Here is an 18,762-nt window from a genome sequence, read left to right as displayed (position 1 = left end):
ATTGAAAAATTTTCTTTACAGATTTTTATAAAAAATTGTCAAAAACCAATCTGTAATAAGAACATTTAGAAAGTTGTGGAAACGCCTCACCACTTGTCCTTGATTAATTTTTTTTCTACGATAAATTCTTATGATAAATTTTTTCTACAATAAATTCTTTAAACTCTTTCTTGTATCAATTAATGCATCTTTTTTGCTACATCTAAAGTAAGATAAAAATCGGTTTTAAAAAACTTATGTCAATGTTTCCTGCATCATGGGGTGTCTGACACCTGAGATAGACAGTAAAACATTAGAACATATTTTAGTCGAAGTGGGATCTCATTTGAATATTGTGTGTTTGAACTGTAACCTGCGTTGTCTTGACAATGACAATTATCAAAAGCTGTTCACATGTCATATATATTATAAAAAAATAAGACTTGATTAATTTTTTAATATATCATTTATGTTTTTTTTGTTCTTTATATGAATGTAGTGGTGAGAAATTTATGCTGTCCTATTGATATTTTATATATCTCCGTTGTGAACTTATTGATTTGCGACCAGATTCGACTAGTTACAAATACAACTATGCATACTGTAATATTCATTTTCATCACACTGTTAACATGGAGATGTAAGGGAATTAAATAAATGAATTAAAATCAAATAAGTTTCACTAAGCTTGACTTATTATTAATACACTATTACAACCATTTTTAACTTTCCTATTCTTACCTAAAAGGTAAAAAAAAAATGCATCAATCAACATATAAAAACAAAAAAACTTTTGTTGACTGTTTTTACGTAAAGTGTAGTTGAAAAATTGAACAATATTCGAATTTTGATTCTTTATATGAATTTTATCCTCGAGGTTTTCGGAGTAAAAAATAGTCTAGAAGACTTTAAAAATGTTAAATGAATCGAAAAAGAAAATTCCTCACCAGAGAATGATTAAGAGGAACGCAAACATTCATGGTCAGACTCATTTAAAGACAATTAAGTTAAGATACGAACGGTTGTCAAAATGATTCGGGCCAGATTTTCAGCCAGAACTAAATAGTTTCTACTTTTAATATCTAAAACGAGGCCGGAACGAAACAAAAAACATCAATAGCGATGTCGGTTACGAAATATAAGCGATTAGTTGTAAAGGTATCTAAAACGTATTTGTTCCCATGACTACTGACACAAATGAAGTGAGACAAACGTTAAGCAAACTTAAGTTGTTAAAATATGAATTGAGGAAGAGTTTCTTGCAAGACAGTTGTAATAAACAAAGATCAAATAATTGGACGCGATATAGTAATTGGAAATAACAGCGAGCGACGTATGCAATTTATCGCTGACTAATCCCTTAATGATTAATTGATGTACGAACGTCGAGTGACCGCTCTGCTTGATTTATGTGGATCCAAGTTTTTAAAAGCTGAATAAGTGCGAATTGATCAATTGTGAACCATTGAAAGTCAAAACGTGATACAGAAACTGAATTAAACGCGAATTGTAATTTGCGAGAACCGCGTGCGGCACATTGGTTAAATTTTTATTACATCAAAATGACCTTTGCTGGTACTTTTTGTTGCTCAAGATTTTCAAACTTCAAGGTTTGTTTATAATTGTCAGAAAAATTGTTCAAATTCGAATTAAAGTAACATGGCTTCCCTGTTCTAAAAATTTTGAAACTTAAAACGGTATTTCAGTTTTAATTTGTAAAAAAAATTAAAATATAAAACTTCAAGTGTCAAGAGTTATGCCAATTCGCTTGAATTATTATTATATGTGATTATTACATGTAATTACTATAATACTATTATTATTATACATATTATATTTAATTACTTGAAGATGAGAGAAAAGCGTCATAGATTTATACCAAGTTAGAAACTATCATTCCAATAAGAAACCGACTCTCACGTACGGTGCTGGTTTCGTAAGCAAAAATACCTTCTGCACAGGTCGTGGATTAAGTGAAAACGGAATGTTTAATGACAACAGTCGGTAGTAGCTTTTATGTGTATGGAGATGTATTGGGATTTTGAAGCCGGATCACTCAACTTCCATTACCAAGAAGAACTGCAAGCCTGCAAAAATTATTAAATTTTAACAATATGAATAGTTGTAGTGACAATTTTTATATGAGTTTTTTTTAAAATAAATTTGGATCAAAAACGTAATATGCCAATTTTTTAAAGATGTGAGCTAAAACTTATGTAAAACGATGGTAATTTGAAAGTTGCCTCGATAGTTTGAAAAGAGTACCAAAGAGATAACATTTTAAGATATGTAAATTTGAGATCCTTTTGATAAACCTAAAAATCAATAAAAGTTGTCATAGTTTAACTTAATTAAATTGAGATTTTAAACTTTGCATTATTACCTTGTTAATGTTAAGATGAAATTAGTGTAATTCCCAAAGCTTCCAATCTGTGGGGAAAAACTTGATGACAATATGTCTTACATGCTAAGCAAATGGATAAAATTTTACTGGTGCATAATGTGGAATCATGGTTGGTACAACATGCTTACCATACGTATCAAGTTTAAAGATGTGATGTCAATTTTGCCGTTAAGATGTTTTGACTGATATGTATTTGAAAACACAATTGATTTTTGCTGTTAGTTATGGGCCCCTCACGAAATTATTGTCAAAGATGTGTAATAAAATTACAAAATACTATTTAACTAAATATGAATGAATATTTTGAAGCTTCCCGGGAAAAACAATTTAAACACATTATAAAGTGAAACAGAAAGTTTTATTTAAGTTTACAAACTCAATATAAATGCATGAACATCAAAGTATGAAATTTTTGTGTGAAATCTATTACCAGTTTATATAATCTGCATTATATTGTCTAAATTAAAATACGTTTTCAATTAGTTCTCAAAACTAAAAATGTTGCAACGCTTCCAGATAATAGGATAGTCTGCAAGTGCTGCAACCTCTACTAATCTTGTTTCTCTTAAAACTTCCTTTTTATTACAAGTCGCATGCCGGTTGCGTTTCATATAAACATCATACAAAATGGCGCTGCTGCTGCAAATGCGATGTGTAGCTGGAATGATTTTATGTTTTGCAATGTACTCTTTTCAATCTGATAATGACGTTAATTTAGAACCTACTGGTTACATGAGAAGAGAATACTCTTTAATTAAGCCATTTCATGGTAAATTATATTTTGTAACTCAGCATGAGAAATTTAGCAATGTATACAATACAGATATTTGAACGGATAGTATAATCTTATTTCCTAGTTTTAGCCTCTAGAAAGTACTAATAGAAATTGCTATAGGGTATTTCTTAATAATTTTTGCCATTTTTTAGTGAATTCTTTTTTTAAACAAAAAAAAAAATTAGTTATTTGCAATATTGTAGCTAAACAAAACATACAAAATATTTTGTTTAGTCAGTTCAATGAATTATGTGAAATAAAAAAAAAAAAAAGACAATAAATAGTAAATAGTAAAAGCAATATTGCTAACTTTGTTACACATCAAAAAAATTTAATTATACTTTAAAAATGTTTTGGTTTCTCAAGTAATACATGTTTTCTTATCAACATTTGTTTTGGTGCTCTGCAGATCATTCAATTCTCTTCCTTTTTTTCTTCCTTTTTGTGATATATTTTAGTATTATTATTTATTGAAATTTATTCTTTTTTTTATCAAAATTTATTACTATTTAGTTTGGCTTCACAAAACTTTAATTCTTTTTACCAATAAAGCAATAGATGCCCACTGTATTAGTATTGCTGTTGATTGTGTTAGGTTTATGTTAAAGAATTTTTATTTTTAGAGTAAAGAAATTTTTGGTAACAGCAATATTTTCATAACATTGTAATTTAAAATTTTAAAATAAAGTTATAAAATTTATTTTCTTAGCTATAAAACCTGATGCCAAGTTTCCTTTTATGATTATGCATTATTACATATTTTTATTATGTAGAGTATATTATTATATATTATGTATAATAAGACCTAAAAGAAAATCTGATCAGCAATAATATTTTCTTTATTATTATTTTATGTATTTTATTTTTTTACTATTATTATTTTATACAATATATAAAGATATTGCAATAATAGTTTTTAGATATTATTTGATATTAACATGTTAGGATAGTGTCTTAAGATATTGTCATAATAATGGATAGCATCTGATTAGTTATTAGACATTATTTTGAGCCCTGATAATATTAGATTAAGTTTAATGTTTTCCTGTTACCAAGTTGCTAAATTAACCTCTTAAAAATTTGTTAATTCTAAGAAGTTGATGTTAAAAAGTAGCTATAAACTTTCAGTAGACACTTTTTGTTTATAGTAAAAGTATACTTTAGTTTTTAGAAAAAAAAGTTTAGTGCTCATTTTACACAGTTTCTAAAGGTAATACTTCAATTAACAAGATATTTGTTTAGCTATTTTATCCATTATTTAAATATATATTTTTTAAATTAAAAATGTATAGCTGCTACTTATCAAAAATAAATTGATTGAAAGGTCAAAGAGTTTTACATTTTGAAGTTTTCTTACAATAAATCAGTCTTAATTAAATGTGTCTAGTCTTACAAAACGTAGTTTTAGAATTAAATTTTTTTTTTCTAGCTATGCAGTACTGGGAAATTCTAGGGTCAACAATGGTTACAGGAGATTACCTTCGTCTTACTCCAGATGAGCAGAGTAAAGCTGGGTCAGCTTGGAACATATTGGTATGATTTCTTATTTTTTAAAAAGTACATATAGTCAAAATTGCTTACAAAAAATTTTTCCTTTTGTAGTTGGTTTATTTATATTAATTTTGTAAATGATATTTTTAGCCATGTTATATACGCAATTGGGAGGTCCATATAAACTTTAAAGTTCATGGTCATGGTTCTCGTTTATATGGTGATGGATTTGCATTTTGGTATTCCAAAGATCGTGCTCAGCCAGGTGTCTTTATTTAAAAAGGAATTTATTAGATTATATTTTATTAACCATTAGATTTCACATTAGGTAAACAAATTAGATTTCTGTTACCTTACACAAATTATTATGCTTAGCCTTTCTAATTTATTTTCTCTTTTAGTTTTTCTGAATAATGATGCTTCAACTTTTTTTTTTTTTTGTTAATGATGATTATTTTATTTTATTATATTTTTTTTTTATCTCCAAATTATGCTTTGTTTGTACTACTCTGGAGAAAAAGTTTAATCAATATAAACTGCAATATAAATATTGCAATTATATTAATTATGCAGTGTAATCAATATATATTACTCAACTTTGAGTTCATTTATCATCAGGTCCAGTGTTTGGTAACAGAGACTATTTCAATGGGTTGGCATTGTTTTTTGACACTTATGCTAATCAAAATGGTGAACACCAGGTAAAAATTGAGTTTGTTGTAATTTTGTAAGAGAAACTTTTAACACATCATTTCTAGATGTGCAATCATTATTATTGAATTTCAAAAAAAAAAAAGTTTTAACTTTTACATTTCAGCATGAACATCCTTATATCTCTGCACAAATTTCAAATGGTTCTATACACTATGATCATGATCGCGATGGCACACACACACAACTTGCTGGTTGTTCAGTAAGTAATTAATCCTGTGTTATTTTCTCTTTCTTACTGGTTTTATATTAAAATATTACTTTCCTAATTTCTTTATGCTGTAGGTAAATTTTCGTGGTATTGAAGCTGAAACACATGTTGCTATTAGATACATAGGTTCTAAAAAGAGATTAACTGTGAGTTTACTTATTTTTATTATTTTTTTTTTTAAAAAAACATTTTTTTATATTAATAGTAGTATAAATAATAATAATAATAAGAAGAATATTAATAATGATAATAATAACAACAGTTGTAATAAAAATATTAATAATAACAGTTATAACTATAATAATAACTACAATAATAATAACAATAAATAATAAAAAAAATTATAACAATAATAGTAACAATAATAATAACAACAATGATAGCTATAATAATAATAACAATAATAATTACAATAATAATAACAATAAATACATTTATGTAATTTTGATCATAAAATAAAGTTCTAGAGCCTATTATGTGAAATACTCTTGATCAAGCAGAACCATTTAAACCTGGTGGTAAAATTTGTAGATTATGCTTAATGAGTGAATACCACATCATATAACAGTTGAACTTACTTAATAAATGAAACAAGCTAATATCAAATTGTATATATACAAATTTATAAATGCTATATATATAAATTTACCTTATACTCAATTTTTCTGCTTTTTTTTCTAACACTATTTTCTCAAAAACTGTTTTGCAGGTTTAATTGCTTTTCTTAATGAATAATTAATATTTGGTAGGCTATTTCTAATTCAAAGGTAATGTTTAGCAAAAATGATAGGATTGATGATGATTCAGAAAATAAAGAGCCACAGTTTTTCAAGATTTTACAACATTGATTAATGAACAGAAAAAAATATAATTTAACAGATTTAGTAAATATACTTTGTTTGTTTAAACATCTAATCCATTATTTACAACACTGAAATGAACTGCAAGTCAGCTGGAAGATTTATTTTAATTTATGCCTGCTTCAAACTGAAATAAGTGGTGGCTGATCTTTGGTCATTTTAAATGAAGTTCAAAGCTCTGAAAAGATATTGTATGAAATCCTTAATTAAAGCAAAAATCAATAGTTAGAGAAGAAATCTTAAACCTGATATAAATATTGACAATAATGAGATTTTAATGAAATCCGAAAAGTTTATCAATGATATTCAGGAGAATGAGCTGTGTCATGATTCTTATGATGCTGCCATCAAGATAGCTTTCTACATGACAAAAAGCATTTTAAATAAACTTGACTGTGCTAAGGATGTGCTTTTTATATTATGGGAATACCTTAATAATAACTTCTTTACAGTCTCAAAAATTACGGGTCCATTCCAAATATAATTACATATTGCTTTTTTTTTTCCGTGCAATAGAATTTCAAAATATTTTATTGAGACTTGACAAAAATCTTGAAACATATCAAGCAACTGATAATGGTTTTATGTCTATTGAACATGAGGAATGGGGAAGGAAATTGGTAAACACAGTTGTTACCAACATATATTTCAACAATGAGCAACAAATTTAAAATAGAAATATCAAAAATGATGAAGTTACTGCTTTTAAAGTTTAATTACGTAACAACATAGTATATATACTGTTTCTTTGAAAAACAAAATAGTATTGACTTGTGGAATTTTGTATTACGATGTGTTGTTTCTTTATCAGTAATTTATGTAACTTTACTTTTAAAAAAGACAATGATATATTATATATACTAGATGTCTAACTTCGATCCGAAAAGTGAAGCCGTGGAAGCCATTTCTAATTTGGGCAAAAACATGCATTTTTAACTTTTATTTTGCACGTCAGATATAGCTTTTGTCCTTATTACAAATGGCGGATTCAATTTCTAAACAAAAAAGCAGCTTCACTTTTCGTCTAATAAAATCCTGCAAGTTAGTTCACTTTTCGTCTAATAAAATCCTGTAAGTCCTGTTAACATTAATTGTTTGTATCAATAATTTAGAGACCAAAAAATATTGTGGAGCAAAAAATTATTATGACTAAAATAGCTAGTTCACTTGGGTTAATGTGACCATTCTTTATTAGTAGTTAACTGTCTAAATATTTTTAGGTTAAAAATATGATATACACATGTGATGAGTAATTATGTAAATGAAATATATAAATTGCATTAAAGTTTTTACAATTTAACCATCTTCAGGTTTTAATTGGTTTTATGGGAGCTAAAAGCTTTTTAAAATTGGGCCAGTAATTTTTGGCCTTTAAGGCAACAAATTCGGTTGTGTCGAGTTGAAATCTTCTTAAGAAATAATTTGTGTTTAGGTGCAATATGATGTAGATAGTGATGATTCATGGAAGGAGTGTTTAGATAAATATGGTGTTGACTTGCCAACTGGATATTATTTTGGTTTGTCTGCTCAGACAGGGGATCTTTCAGGTATATTTTTTTCAGGCTTCCTTTTGATTGATATTGCCTTTAAAGAAAAAAGGTCTTTTTAAGGCAAAAGTTGTAAAAGTTGTAAATTAGTACTTGTAATTAGTTCTGGTAAATAAGTATTTGTAAAAGTTATCATAAATTATCATTAATTAGTCATAAATCACTATTATATTTTTAAGTTAGAGAACGTCTTAAAAAGAAAAACGTTAAATCATTTTAAATTGGTGTAAGGAAAACCAAAATTTTTTCTTCCACAGATAATCACGATATACTTTCTATGAAGTTTTACGAACTTGAAAATGAAGAGGAAGAAGGCGATTTTTCAAATATTGTCCCTAATGCAAAAGAGGCTGAGCCCGATAGAGGTAGAAATCATTTTTTACTTAGTATATATTCGGTTCCAGTTTCTTTTCTACACTTATCCAATCAAGTTTCTTTTCTACACGCCTAAAGTCTTTTGAATAATTTCAATGAACTATTTTTATGTGATATATTTTAATTTTAGATCATGTTGACGACCCATCTAAGCCATATACGCGACGTGATCAAGCCCTCAATTGGTTCTTGGTTGTTCTGTTATTAGCATGTGTTGCAGGAGGTTTATCCTTTTATTTCTATCAAAAAAAGCGCAACGATTTAAAGAGATTTTATTAAGCTTTTCTTAGAATGCTTCAAATTCCCTTATAATCACAAATGCATAGTATATATTTTGGAAATTAGAATAGCGTTTACTATTTTTTTAGGAAATAGTTAATAGATAATGAAGATATACGGTTTTTAAAAAACTTTTGACCCCCTTGTATAAGAAATATTTTTTGCTGTATATTTTAAGACTTATCTTTAATCGGTGCATATATTGGAAATTTTTAAAAATTTCTGCTTATTTATATATTTGTAGACGCTTAGTTGTTCAAGATATTTTTCTGTTATTCAGTTTCGACTTTTAACTCGTTTAATTTTCTTTTTCTCTCTAAAATATCATTAAGACGTATTGAGTGCGAGAAATTTTTTTTTTTGATTTTTATTTGCGTTTTCTTTTCCACTTTCTACGGTTTTTTTAAAATTTATTACCAAGTATTCTTTTTGTTGAATAAATTTGCAAACACAAAAATTCCTGTCGATAATTTCAATGTTTATAAACAAATTATTTAAACGAAAGAAAGCAAAGACGAAAGATATGATTTTCGGTTTCCTTTAGTACGCGCTCTGCAATTAGTTTTGAACAAGCGTTTAAACTTTAACGGTTCAAAGAATTTGTGATTGTCTTACCAACATTAAGGGTAGATTTACTTTGGCTTTTTTTGGTGGAAATTGGTTTTGAACGGGCTTATTTAAAGTAATAACCAAGTGCAATCTATATTTTTTGACTTTCTTCCTGTGAATACTCACAATCCAGAGGTACCTTCAAGTGCTCCAGAACTGACCACTCCAGCTCTTGTAAATGCACAATTAAATACGGGCCTGTCAAACAACGGATTTAAAGAACTGGTAAACCAAGCATCAAGCAGCGAGATGATGGAGCCAAATTTTTACAAGAATTTCTGAAGGCCAGGTCAACACTTCAGTGATTTCTTCACCTGCAGTGACTTAAAAATCACCTAAGGAAAAGAAGATTCTGGTACAGTTTAGGTTGTTGCACACTGCAATTATTTATCAAGTCTTGTGAGTCATGTATTCAATCTCTCAAAATTTCTGGAGGCTATTTTGTTAAAGCTCTGAATTGATGGTGCAAAAGGTTTTCTCAACCTTTGCTCTAAGCATTTTCGATACTGAGTTAAGAGATAAAACCAGCTCACCGCCACAAAAACAGCCTCTCACTCAAAGGACTGGCAAAGACACTGGAGTCAAGAGACAAGTTCTTGTTGCGGTATCAGAAGATTTTCCAGAAACTGACTCCAATATTGAACAAATCTGGTTACAAAGTAATGCAAATGGACTTAAACTAATTTTGACTTGTGATATGAAAGTTGTAAATATAATTTATGGTCTTCAAATCCATTCAAATATGCACCCTTGCACATGGTGTGACATCAAATACAAGTGTCTTACCAAACCTGGAAACTTGCGAACACTGGGCTCAATCAAATCTAGCCTCGAGTCTTTTCAGCAATCTGGCAGGGTTTTTGCAAATGCAAAGCTGTTCGACAATGTCATTCGAAAGCCTATTATCAGTAGGCCTGACAAGTTTCTGATTTTGGAAATCATCCCACCGATGGATTTGTATCTCCTTTTAGGAGTTGTCAATCATCTTTTCAAGATCCTTAAAACTGCTTGTTAAGCAGACAGCTGCCTTCCACATTCAACTTAGTCTATATCATGGGAGCCAGTTCGAAGAAAACGAATGCAGAAAGCTTCTTAAAAATGTGGATGTGCTACAGGAATTTGCTGATACAAACTTGGTTCCCAATGTCTTTCAAATAATTGAAGCATTTGAAAGTCTCAATTTAGTTGTCAAGGCTTGCTTTGGAATCATCCTATCCTTTGATATTACATTTAAAGTAGTATTGTAGAGAATTCGTGCTAAAAGAGTATATTGAGCTATTTATCAAAAAAATTTTTGTGGAGAAAATCAAAAAACATGTCCAAAAATGTAATCAGATATTATCTAATGGCAATATAATGTAAAAAAAAAGGTTTTAAATTTTGAAAGTAAATGTATTTAAGACGGTTTCAGGAGTCAATAAAAGTTGGTTAACAGAGACATATTTGTTTTTTGCTTTACCATTTGGTAGTCCTTTGACCAGGTTTTGCACTGCAGGGTCTATTTGTACATTTCGCAGTAGTTTATACCTTGAGAAATGCTGATATTTTTACGCTATGCATAAACCAAGTCAAACCAAGCTTTAAATAGCAAATCAATATTTTGGTCTATAAAATGAAAACGGTACATATTGTAGTTCAACGAGTATAATAAAAATTGTTGGTATTGCATAGTAGAACTCTCATGTTACCATTATTTTGAAAATAGTGACCGAATATCACAGTAATCGGTTACGTTTTGAGGTATAAGTACCAAAAACTAACAAAATGTAAGCTAAAACTGCCACAAATCTTTAGCGAGTTAACCAATTTGACTGAAATTTTATCCAGAGAATAGTGTGGCTATTGGCAACATTTGCACCAATTTTTATCAAATCATATAGAGTGGTTCTCATTCAACAGGTGTTTTTATTGGCGCACTATGAAGTCAAAATTTCAGTCAATTTGAACATTCAAATGAAATTATTTTCCGTGGTCAAAATTAAAAGATTTCAAAATATGCATCAGAGGGTACCTTGATATGTATCACCCCATAGAAGTAGCATTCTTGGGTCAGCTAGATTGGCATTATCATGATTCATGATAACCGTCATAATTGCTTTAGCGAAAGTATTTGTTTAAAAAAAGAAGAAAATCAAATAATTTAATAGAAATTTTCGTTAACTTATAGAAGCCTTATTTAGAGACGTTTGTAAAATACTGATAAAAACTTTTTTATGGACACCGAAAAGTATCGGAAGTACATATTTTTCCGGTATCGACGGTCCGTCCTACTATACTAAATTCTAAAAAGATCGGAAGGACGGATTTTTTCCCGATACCAACTTCGAAGTATCGTTGATGGTAGTATCGTGCATATTATCAAGATATCGAGGTGGTATCAAGACTTCCGAGACTCTTGATGCTTAATTTTAATACCACAAAATTTTATTCGAAATTTCATTATTTCGCAACTAAGTATTCACCTGTTTTTTAATAGATATTCGAATCTTGCAAAAATTAAAACTCTCCTCGATATTCAAGTTTACTTGGTTGTAGCATATGATGACAAAACTATGTTATTTAAAACTATATTTGATATACTAAAACAAGTTATACAAATAAAAAACTCAAATTCAAGAAATACAAATGTCAATGAGTCCATAAAACCTTTTTTTCCGCCATTTTCATACATTTTGATATAATGAACTACTGTTAAAAAATGGAGGAAAACAAGGTTTTTATGGGTTCACTGACACTTGTATTTCTTTAATAACTCCCTATACCGTAGGTGGCCGCAGCAATCCCTTTATATTCTAAAAGCAAAAGTGTTAATTAACTAAAAAAATATATATATCTCCTTAGAACTCGGTGGAACGTTTTTTTAGCTGATATTTATAACAAAAAAAGTATGCATGTATGCTATATTGTTTTAGAAAATTCTTCTTTAAACAAAAAAAAACATATTGCAATTTTTTTTATTCAATGTATTTGAAATATATTGAAAAAATAAAAATAAATATTATTTAACAAAAAAAATTGCAATCTGATTTTTTTGAAAACAATATTGGAATTTTTAAATTTTTTTAACCATAAAATATAAAACATAAGTTTTATGAAAAAAACTACTTTTACTTTTTAAATAAATAATCATTGTAATTAATCATTATTAAAAAAAGAGCACCATGTTTACAAAAAAAGTTGCGAGGGGTTTTTATTGCCATATTTTTCCTTGTTTTGAGTCATTGTGCGCTCGGGCTCGATTGCATTTAATTAAAGGTTCTTTAAATTTTGTAGTTTTTTATGATTGCTTTTCGTGTCTCCACTACTTTGAATTTAGGTGATCTGTAACTTTGCGTTAATATTTTATTTAAGGTGAAGCTTTAACGAGAGTTTTTACTATAATTTAATTGTATTTGTTATTTATCTTAACTGCATAGTAGTGAAGATAAATTACCGACCCAATTGGTTATTTTTTAAATAATGTTTCATTTTGTGGCTTATTCTATATTTTATATTACTGCGTTGAATTTAATGGTGTGTTGAATATTTTTAAAGTGCTTTATAGACAATCTTCATTTTCACAAAAATTTTTCACACTTTAAATTCTGGTTACCTAAAAGTTATCCATGAAATCTTGATTTTATTGAGTGACATTCGCGTTCAAATAATTTTATCTTTTTTTTCTGAACAAAGGGCTTCATCTTTTTTTTATTATTGGTTATAATTAAATACATAGCATTTTGTTTAATACTTCACTTTGAATAATATAATTCAAAGATAATTCTTCTCGTACCATTGAAATTTAATACTCGATATAAATTTTTGATCAGCTCTACTTTTTGTAATCATTTGACTTTTTTTGAGAGGAAAAAAACTTCCTTGCACTGGGAGGAGGATTTGAAGGAGGATTTGAAGGAGATGTGAGATGTGAGACCAAATAACAACAAAAATGACAACAAAAAGTTAGAATGAACAATTGAAAGTTTTCTTTTTTTTTGTTTTGTTCACATTTTCTTTTTAGTTGAGTGCAAATTATCCTTTAAATTGAGTATTTTCTGTTTTTCCATCATCTGAAAGTTGGTCTCTAAATAAGTCATCTCTGTATTTAATGTTTACTAAAGACACCAATTAATGTTTACTAAAGATGCCAATTAATGTTTATTAAAGATGCCAATTAAAATATGCAAAAAAAATAAGCAGATTAATCAAACGCTTTCTTTTTTCTACTTATAAAAGGTGAGGAAAATGAGGGAGAGGAAAGTGGAGGAGAACAAAGTGGAGGGAAGGAAAGTGGAGAAGAGCAAAGTGGAGAGGAAGAAAGAGAAGAAAGGAAGAGAGTATCGCCCTTTGGACCCCATAATATTAACACTTATTCAATGGAAAATAAGCTTATTAAGGTATGTCTTAACCGAACAATTGCCTTTTTGAATTGCTTGTCTTTAATGAAGGGTTAGCTTTAAGTTATTGATTCTAATTCTTTATTTGAGTTTATTTTACAATTAAAATTCAACATTAGCTTTAGCTTGTCTTTTAAAGTAACTTTTATCCGTGACTTTTTTTCATACTTTTTTTATATAATTAATATTGATGACAATGTTTTTTTACTTTTTAGTTTCTTCGCTAGCTCTTAACTTTTATATTTTATTTCATGGTGAGTGTTAAACAACAGAATTTTTAGCAAATATCATCTATGAGCATGCAAGTGCTTATAAAAAATTAAAAATAAGTTTAATGATAATATTTTCTAAAGCGTATCTTGATTTTCTAAACAATTTTTACTTAAACCATTTCTCCAAGTCAAATGTGGGCTCAAAAAGCGAAAATGTTGCAGAGGAAGTCTTCACTAGACCGTAGAAGATGGGAGTAAAGTCATATTCAGCAATGAACCAAATTTTGAGGTCTTCAATCAAGATTTATGGTAAAAAGGTTGAGTTCCTAAAGAAATATGGACTGAATCGTTATAACAATGTTACAAGGTGGAGGAGACTCAGTTGGTTTCAAGAGTTGCGTTTCGCACTAGGGCGAAATGGATGCTACGTAAATTATACAGGCCGAGTTAACCAATTTCTTACAAAAACACCCTTTAAAATGAACTATTACCATTTGCTGAACGTTTTATGGTGAAAGCCAAGCATGTAAATTCCAGCAGGACGGAGCTGCAACTCATACGGCGTTGTCATTTCAAAGCTAGTTCAAATTGAAATCTTGCCATGGTGTGCCAGGTCTCCAGATCTGAACTTAAGAACATATGGGTGCCAAAATGGTATTAATCAAGAAAACGTCCATAGAGCAACTTAGTTAAGAGTTGGAGAGAGCTTGGTCCGATATTCCGAAAGAACTCTATGAAGTTAATCAAATCGACTCCAAATTACGTTAGAGCCGGCCTAAGGCGGTTATGCTACCAAAGGTGGCTACTTCAAATACTGATTTGACATTTTTCTAAAAATATATGCAGTTTTTTTTATTACTTAATTGCAATCTAAATTCTTTTTTGGATTTTTTTTTCTTCTTATTACTGGATGTTTTTGGGGGTAAATTCTTTAGTGGGTACTTTAACCGGTAAATATACCGCAACTTTTCAGTAACTTTTTGTTTTTTTCTTCTTCTATCCAATTAGATTTTATTTTTTTTTTTAGCTGTTTCACCCATTTTTTTGATATTTGAAATTTAAAATGGTCTGTTAAAAAAATTTAAAGAAATAGTAGCATGGCAATTGTGATCCTTGCGGCCTGTTTTTCACAAAATATATTAAATAGTATATAAAAGATAAGTGTTCAGGAAAAATCAATTTTTAAATATATAAAAGAAAAATACGTAATTCTGTAGGTTTATCTCATATTAAAACATATTGTGCTGATACAGAGCAATTAGTGGCGTTTGTCAGCGCTCAAGCGCTCGCAAACAAGAATAAAATTTCCAAGAATAAAATTTCCAAGAATAAAATTTCCAAGAATAAAATTTCCAAGAATAAAATTTCTTTTTTTGAAGAATTTTATTACGTTTTTTTGCAACGGACCAATCTTTTAAGGTGAAATTTCAAATGTATATAAATCTTTTATTGAATATATGAGCTACAATCAAAATGAATTTAAAAATAAGGAGCTGGTATCCGATGAGTTTAAAATGTTGAATCAAAGCAAAGCTTCTGAAATTGACGAAACAGTTTCTCTTTCTCCTCTCTTATTTTTTTCAAAACATCAACATCAGCAATATCAAAGAGATGCAGAACACTTTCATTTATCAAAAAATTTTTTTTGTTTATCTTGTGAAGTACTTGAATTAAAACAATAACAATTAAGGAAATAAACAGATGACATTATGCGGTCTGATTACTTTTAACCTATCTATGTAATATTATATTATTGAAAGATATGACATAATTCACGTTGTAGATAATTGCAAGTCTATCATCAATACAATATAGATAAGGAAAAAAAGGTATTTTTTACCAGTGTACTTGTACATCTACAAACTACCATTTTACGTACTTATCATACTTATGGCGAACGTTGTATCATAGTTACCCCATCATGGCTCAAATTTTTTTTAATTACAAAACCTAAAGGTCATTGATGAATGATAGTGTGAGGGGCGGTTTTTTTGAGTAAAATACTTTATCTGTGTGATTGTTTATAAAAAGGGTGTTAATTTTATAGATTGGTTAAGGAGGTATGGGTACGAGAGTTATGTGGAAGATAATGTAGATTTGGGGCTGAGGTTGATGGTCTGGGAACTGCTTAGCTAGGAAAGGGCAAGGTTTAATTGTTAAAGGGTTAAGGTTGTGTTTGCCGTCCTCAGTATATTATATTATACAATATAACTAAATGAACGTCCTATTAGTGTGAAATGGTTAGAACTCTTTTATTTTTTACGTTTACAAATACAAATGATACTCTCTTAGTCCACTTGTAGTGTTCAATACTGCTTTTGTCAGTTATTCCTCTTCTTATTCTTCTTCGTTTTTAATTTTTTGTTTTTTTCAAACGAGTATCTCTTCTTATTATTACAATTTGTTTGAAACGGCCAAAACTTACGTTTACTTTCCTTTAACAAATTTTTCTTCTGACTTCTGTTAAATTCTTTACTTCTACTGTTTATCAAATATTTCTTCTTTTTCTCTTTGTTCTTGATAAACTTTCTTGTTTATCAAAAAACTCTCCTCTCTTTTTTTTCTCCGCTGTAAAAGTCCGCCCTCCTTCTGTTAAACTTTCCATCTGTCTTTAACTCTTTTAATTTAAATTAACTTTAATTTTGTATTTCTTATGATAACTTACAACTTGGAACTTGCATTATTGTTTGGGCGTAAATACGACGACTTAACAATAAAAACTTTAATTGTCAAACTTCGTTATGCGAACGTGCTCAATTTAATAGTGGTTAATCCCATTTGTTATTAAAAACTGGATTTTTTCAATAAAATCTAAAAGTGAGAACTGGCACAAGATATTATAAATGTTGTTTGTAATGTTCATTTAACTTTTTTATAGTAACTGAACATGGGGCGAAGCAATTTGTTAATTGCTCTATAGAAAAAAAGAAAGTTGGTCAAAAAAACTGTCGTAAACATATAGAAAAATACAATACCACTGATGAATAAATTCGAAAATCCAAGAAAATCTTTAACCAATCGGATCGCCAAATTGTAAGGATGTTTAAAAAAGATCCTTTTTTAACGAAATAAAAACCAAAATTGAAGAAAATTGTTGTCGTTTTTAAGAAACCGGCCTTCGAAGCTATTTAGCAAACACGAGACCCTTTGTTTCAAAACAAAATCGACTAAAGCAGTTAAGGTTTGCAGAAATGTTCCAAAATAAAAATGCTTCCTTTTGGAAAAACGTTTTATGGACTGATGAATCCAAGTTTAATCGCTTCCAGTCTAATAAAAAAGTATGAGTTAGGCGTTCAATGAAGCAAGAAAACAATCCATTACATTCTCTGAAGCAAGGTGAGGGTAATATTAAGGTTTGGGGAATTATATTCTAGCATGGTATTGGTCCCCTGGTCAAAGTTGACAGAAATTTGGATCAATACTGATACAAAGATATATACAAAAAGTAATGGAACTCCATGCTTATGATAACCTACCTGTTATTTGGATTTTTAATGCACGTCAACGACCCAAATCACACTGCGAGATCTGTAAAATCTTGGATTGAATGTTCCAGAATGCCCAACCCAATGCGGTAGCTTTACGATTTTAAGTCTGGAATGCCGCATCAGTCGAACAATTTCAAAGGCTTGTTAACAGAATGCCATCAAGATGTGATGAAGTTATAAAAAATATAGGCTACTGAACAAAATATTTATGTTAGTTGTAAAGTTTTGATGCAAACTTTTAAACAGCATAACTTTGTTTGTTTGATGTGCTGTTTCTATAATCACAACCTTTCATTGTATTTGTAAACTTTTCAATAGTAAAAAATACTTCAGTTAAAAATGTTTTTTTTTTTTTATGATTTATAGCTGATAAATCGAATAATCATTTTTTTATTTTCTTAATTTAGATATATATATATATATATATATATATATATATATATATATATATATATATATATATATATATATATATATATATATATATATATATATATATATATATATATATATATATATATATATATATATATATATATATATATAGGGGAGACCGGGGCTATAGTTTTAGTTTTTGAGCTTTGTGCATTTCTGGGTAAGTTGGCATTCCATATAAAATGAAACCAGTTTGCCAACATTAAGCATCTATTTCAAGTGCATTTTTATTATGAAAACCCTTGATTTTATTTATTCAAAAATATTTTTTGACCTTAATTTTTATTGCCCTTAAACCAATTGAATACACTTTCCTCCTAGAAAAACAGCATCAACAGCATTTTTTGAAACATGCCCACTACCCCAGCGATCACTGTGCCAACTAACCCCAACAGCTTTTTTGCTCACAAAATGGCTTATAAATCCCCAAAAACGCGAAGTATTAAGAAGCACATAATGTGACTGGTTAGAGTGAACCAAACAACACTTGCATCTATTCGAGTTTACTTGTAGCTAATGCTACTGCTTTTTAAAATTGAAAAAGTAATATAGTTACAAAACTTACAAAGTTAGTAAAAAAACATAAATCACTATAACTTCTGTTCGCATTCGCTTTTATCCCTGATGCTACACTGAAAGATGAATTAGTTATATATATATATATATATATATATATATATATATATATATATATATATATATATATATATATATATATATATATATATATATATATATATATATATATTGCCCACATATATATTGAGACTTAATCTTACAAGATGGACAGGAAGATTCATTGAGTACTATAAAAACGTGCTCTACCGAGATTGCAAAGCCACTTTCTCAAATTATTTTAATACAAAGAAAGGTTCTAGAAAAGGAGCATATTCTTTTATAGAAAATAGAAAAACTTGCGGTAACAAATATTCTTTTATATTAAGTATTAAAATAAATTAGAATTCAAAATATTTTTACCGCAAACTTTTTTTTTAATATAGATGACGTCA

General features: G+C 28.6%; 1 protein-coding gene across 1 annotated transcript; it reads left to right on the top strand.

Annotated features, from left to right (window-relative positions):
- The first annotated feature begins 2,969 nt into the window (after positions 1 to 2,969).
- On the top strand, positions 2,970 to 9,156 carry LOC145187090 (vesicular integral-membrane protein VIP36-like). Its single transcript, XM_090070546.1, has 9 exons — positions 2,970 to 3,152; positions 4,588 to 4,691; positions 4,800 to 4,914; positions 5,268 to 5,350; positions 5,467 to 5,562; positions 5,646 to 5,717; positions 7,864 to 7,978; positions 8,236 to 8,343; positions 8,484 to 9,156. The coding sequence occupies exons 1-9, from the start codon at positions 3,011 to 3,013 to the stop codon at positions 8,630 to 8,632; spliced, it is 984 nt and encodes a 327-aa protein (XP_089926672.1). The 5' UTR covers positions 2,970 to 3,010; the 3' UTR covers positions 8,633 to 9,156.
- Positions 9,157 to 18,762: the final 9,606 nt, after the last annotated feature.

The sequence above is a fragment of the Hydra viridissima genome, unplaced genomic scaffold (assembly GCF_058129835.1).
Source record: "Hydra viridissima isolate aposymbiotic clone 2 unplaced genomic scaffold, HvirCarnegie_v1 scaffold_13, whole genome shotgun sequence".
Classification (NCBI taxonomy): Eukaryota; Metazoa; Cnidaria; class Hydrozoa; order Anthoathecata; family Hydridae; genus Hydra; species Hydra viridissima.
The sequence above is the reverse complement of the archived record's forward strand: the minus strand, read 5'-3'. Positions and strand labels throughout refer to the sequence as shown.

What these genes read in the sequence shown, in the direction of transcription:
- LOC145187090 (XM_090070546.1), top strand. Translation starts at nt 3,011, where the DNA reads ATGGCGCTGCTGCTGCAAATGCGATGTGTAGCTGGAATGATTTTATGT. An exon ending in GGTCAGCTTGGAACATATTG is followed by an intron (nt 4,692 to 4,799) that starts GTATGATTTCTT and finishes TGATATTTTTAG; the next exon opens with CCATGTTATATACGCAATTG. An exon ending in TCAGACAGGGGATCTTTCAG is followed by an intron (nt 7,979 to 8,235) that starts GTATATTTTTTT and finishes TTTCTTCCACAG; the next exon opens with ATAATCACGATATACTTTCT.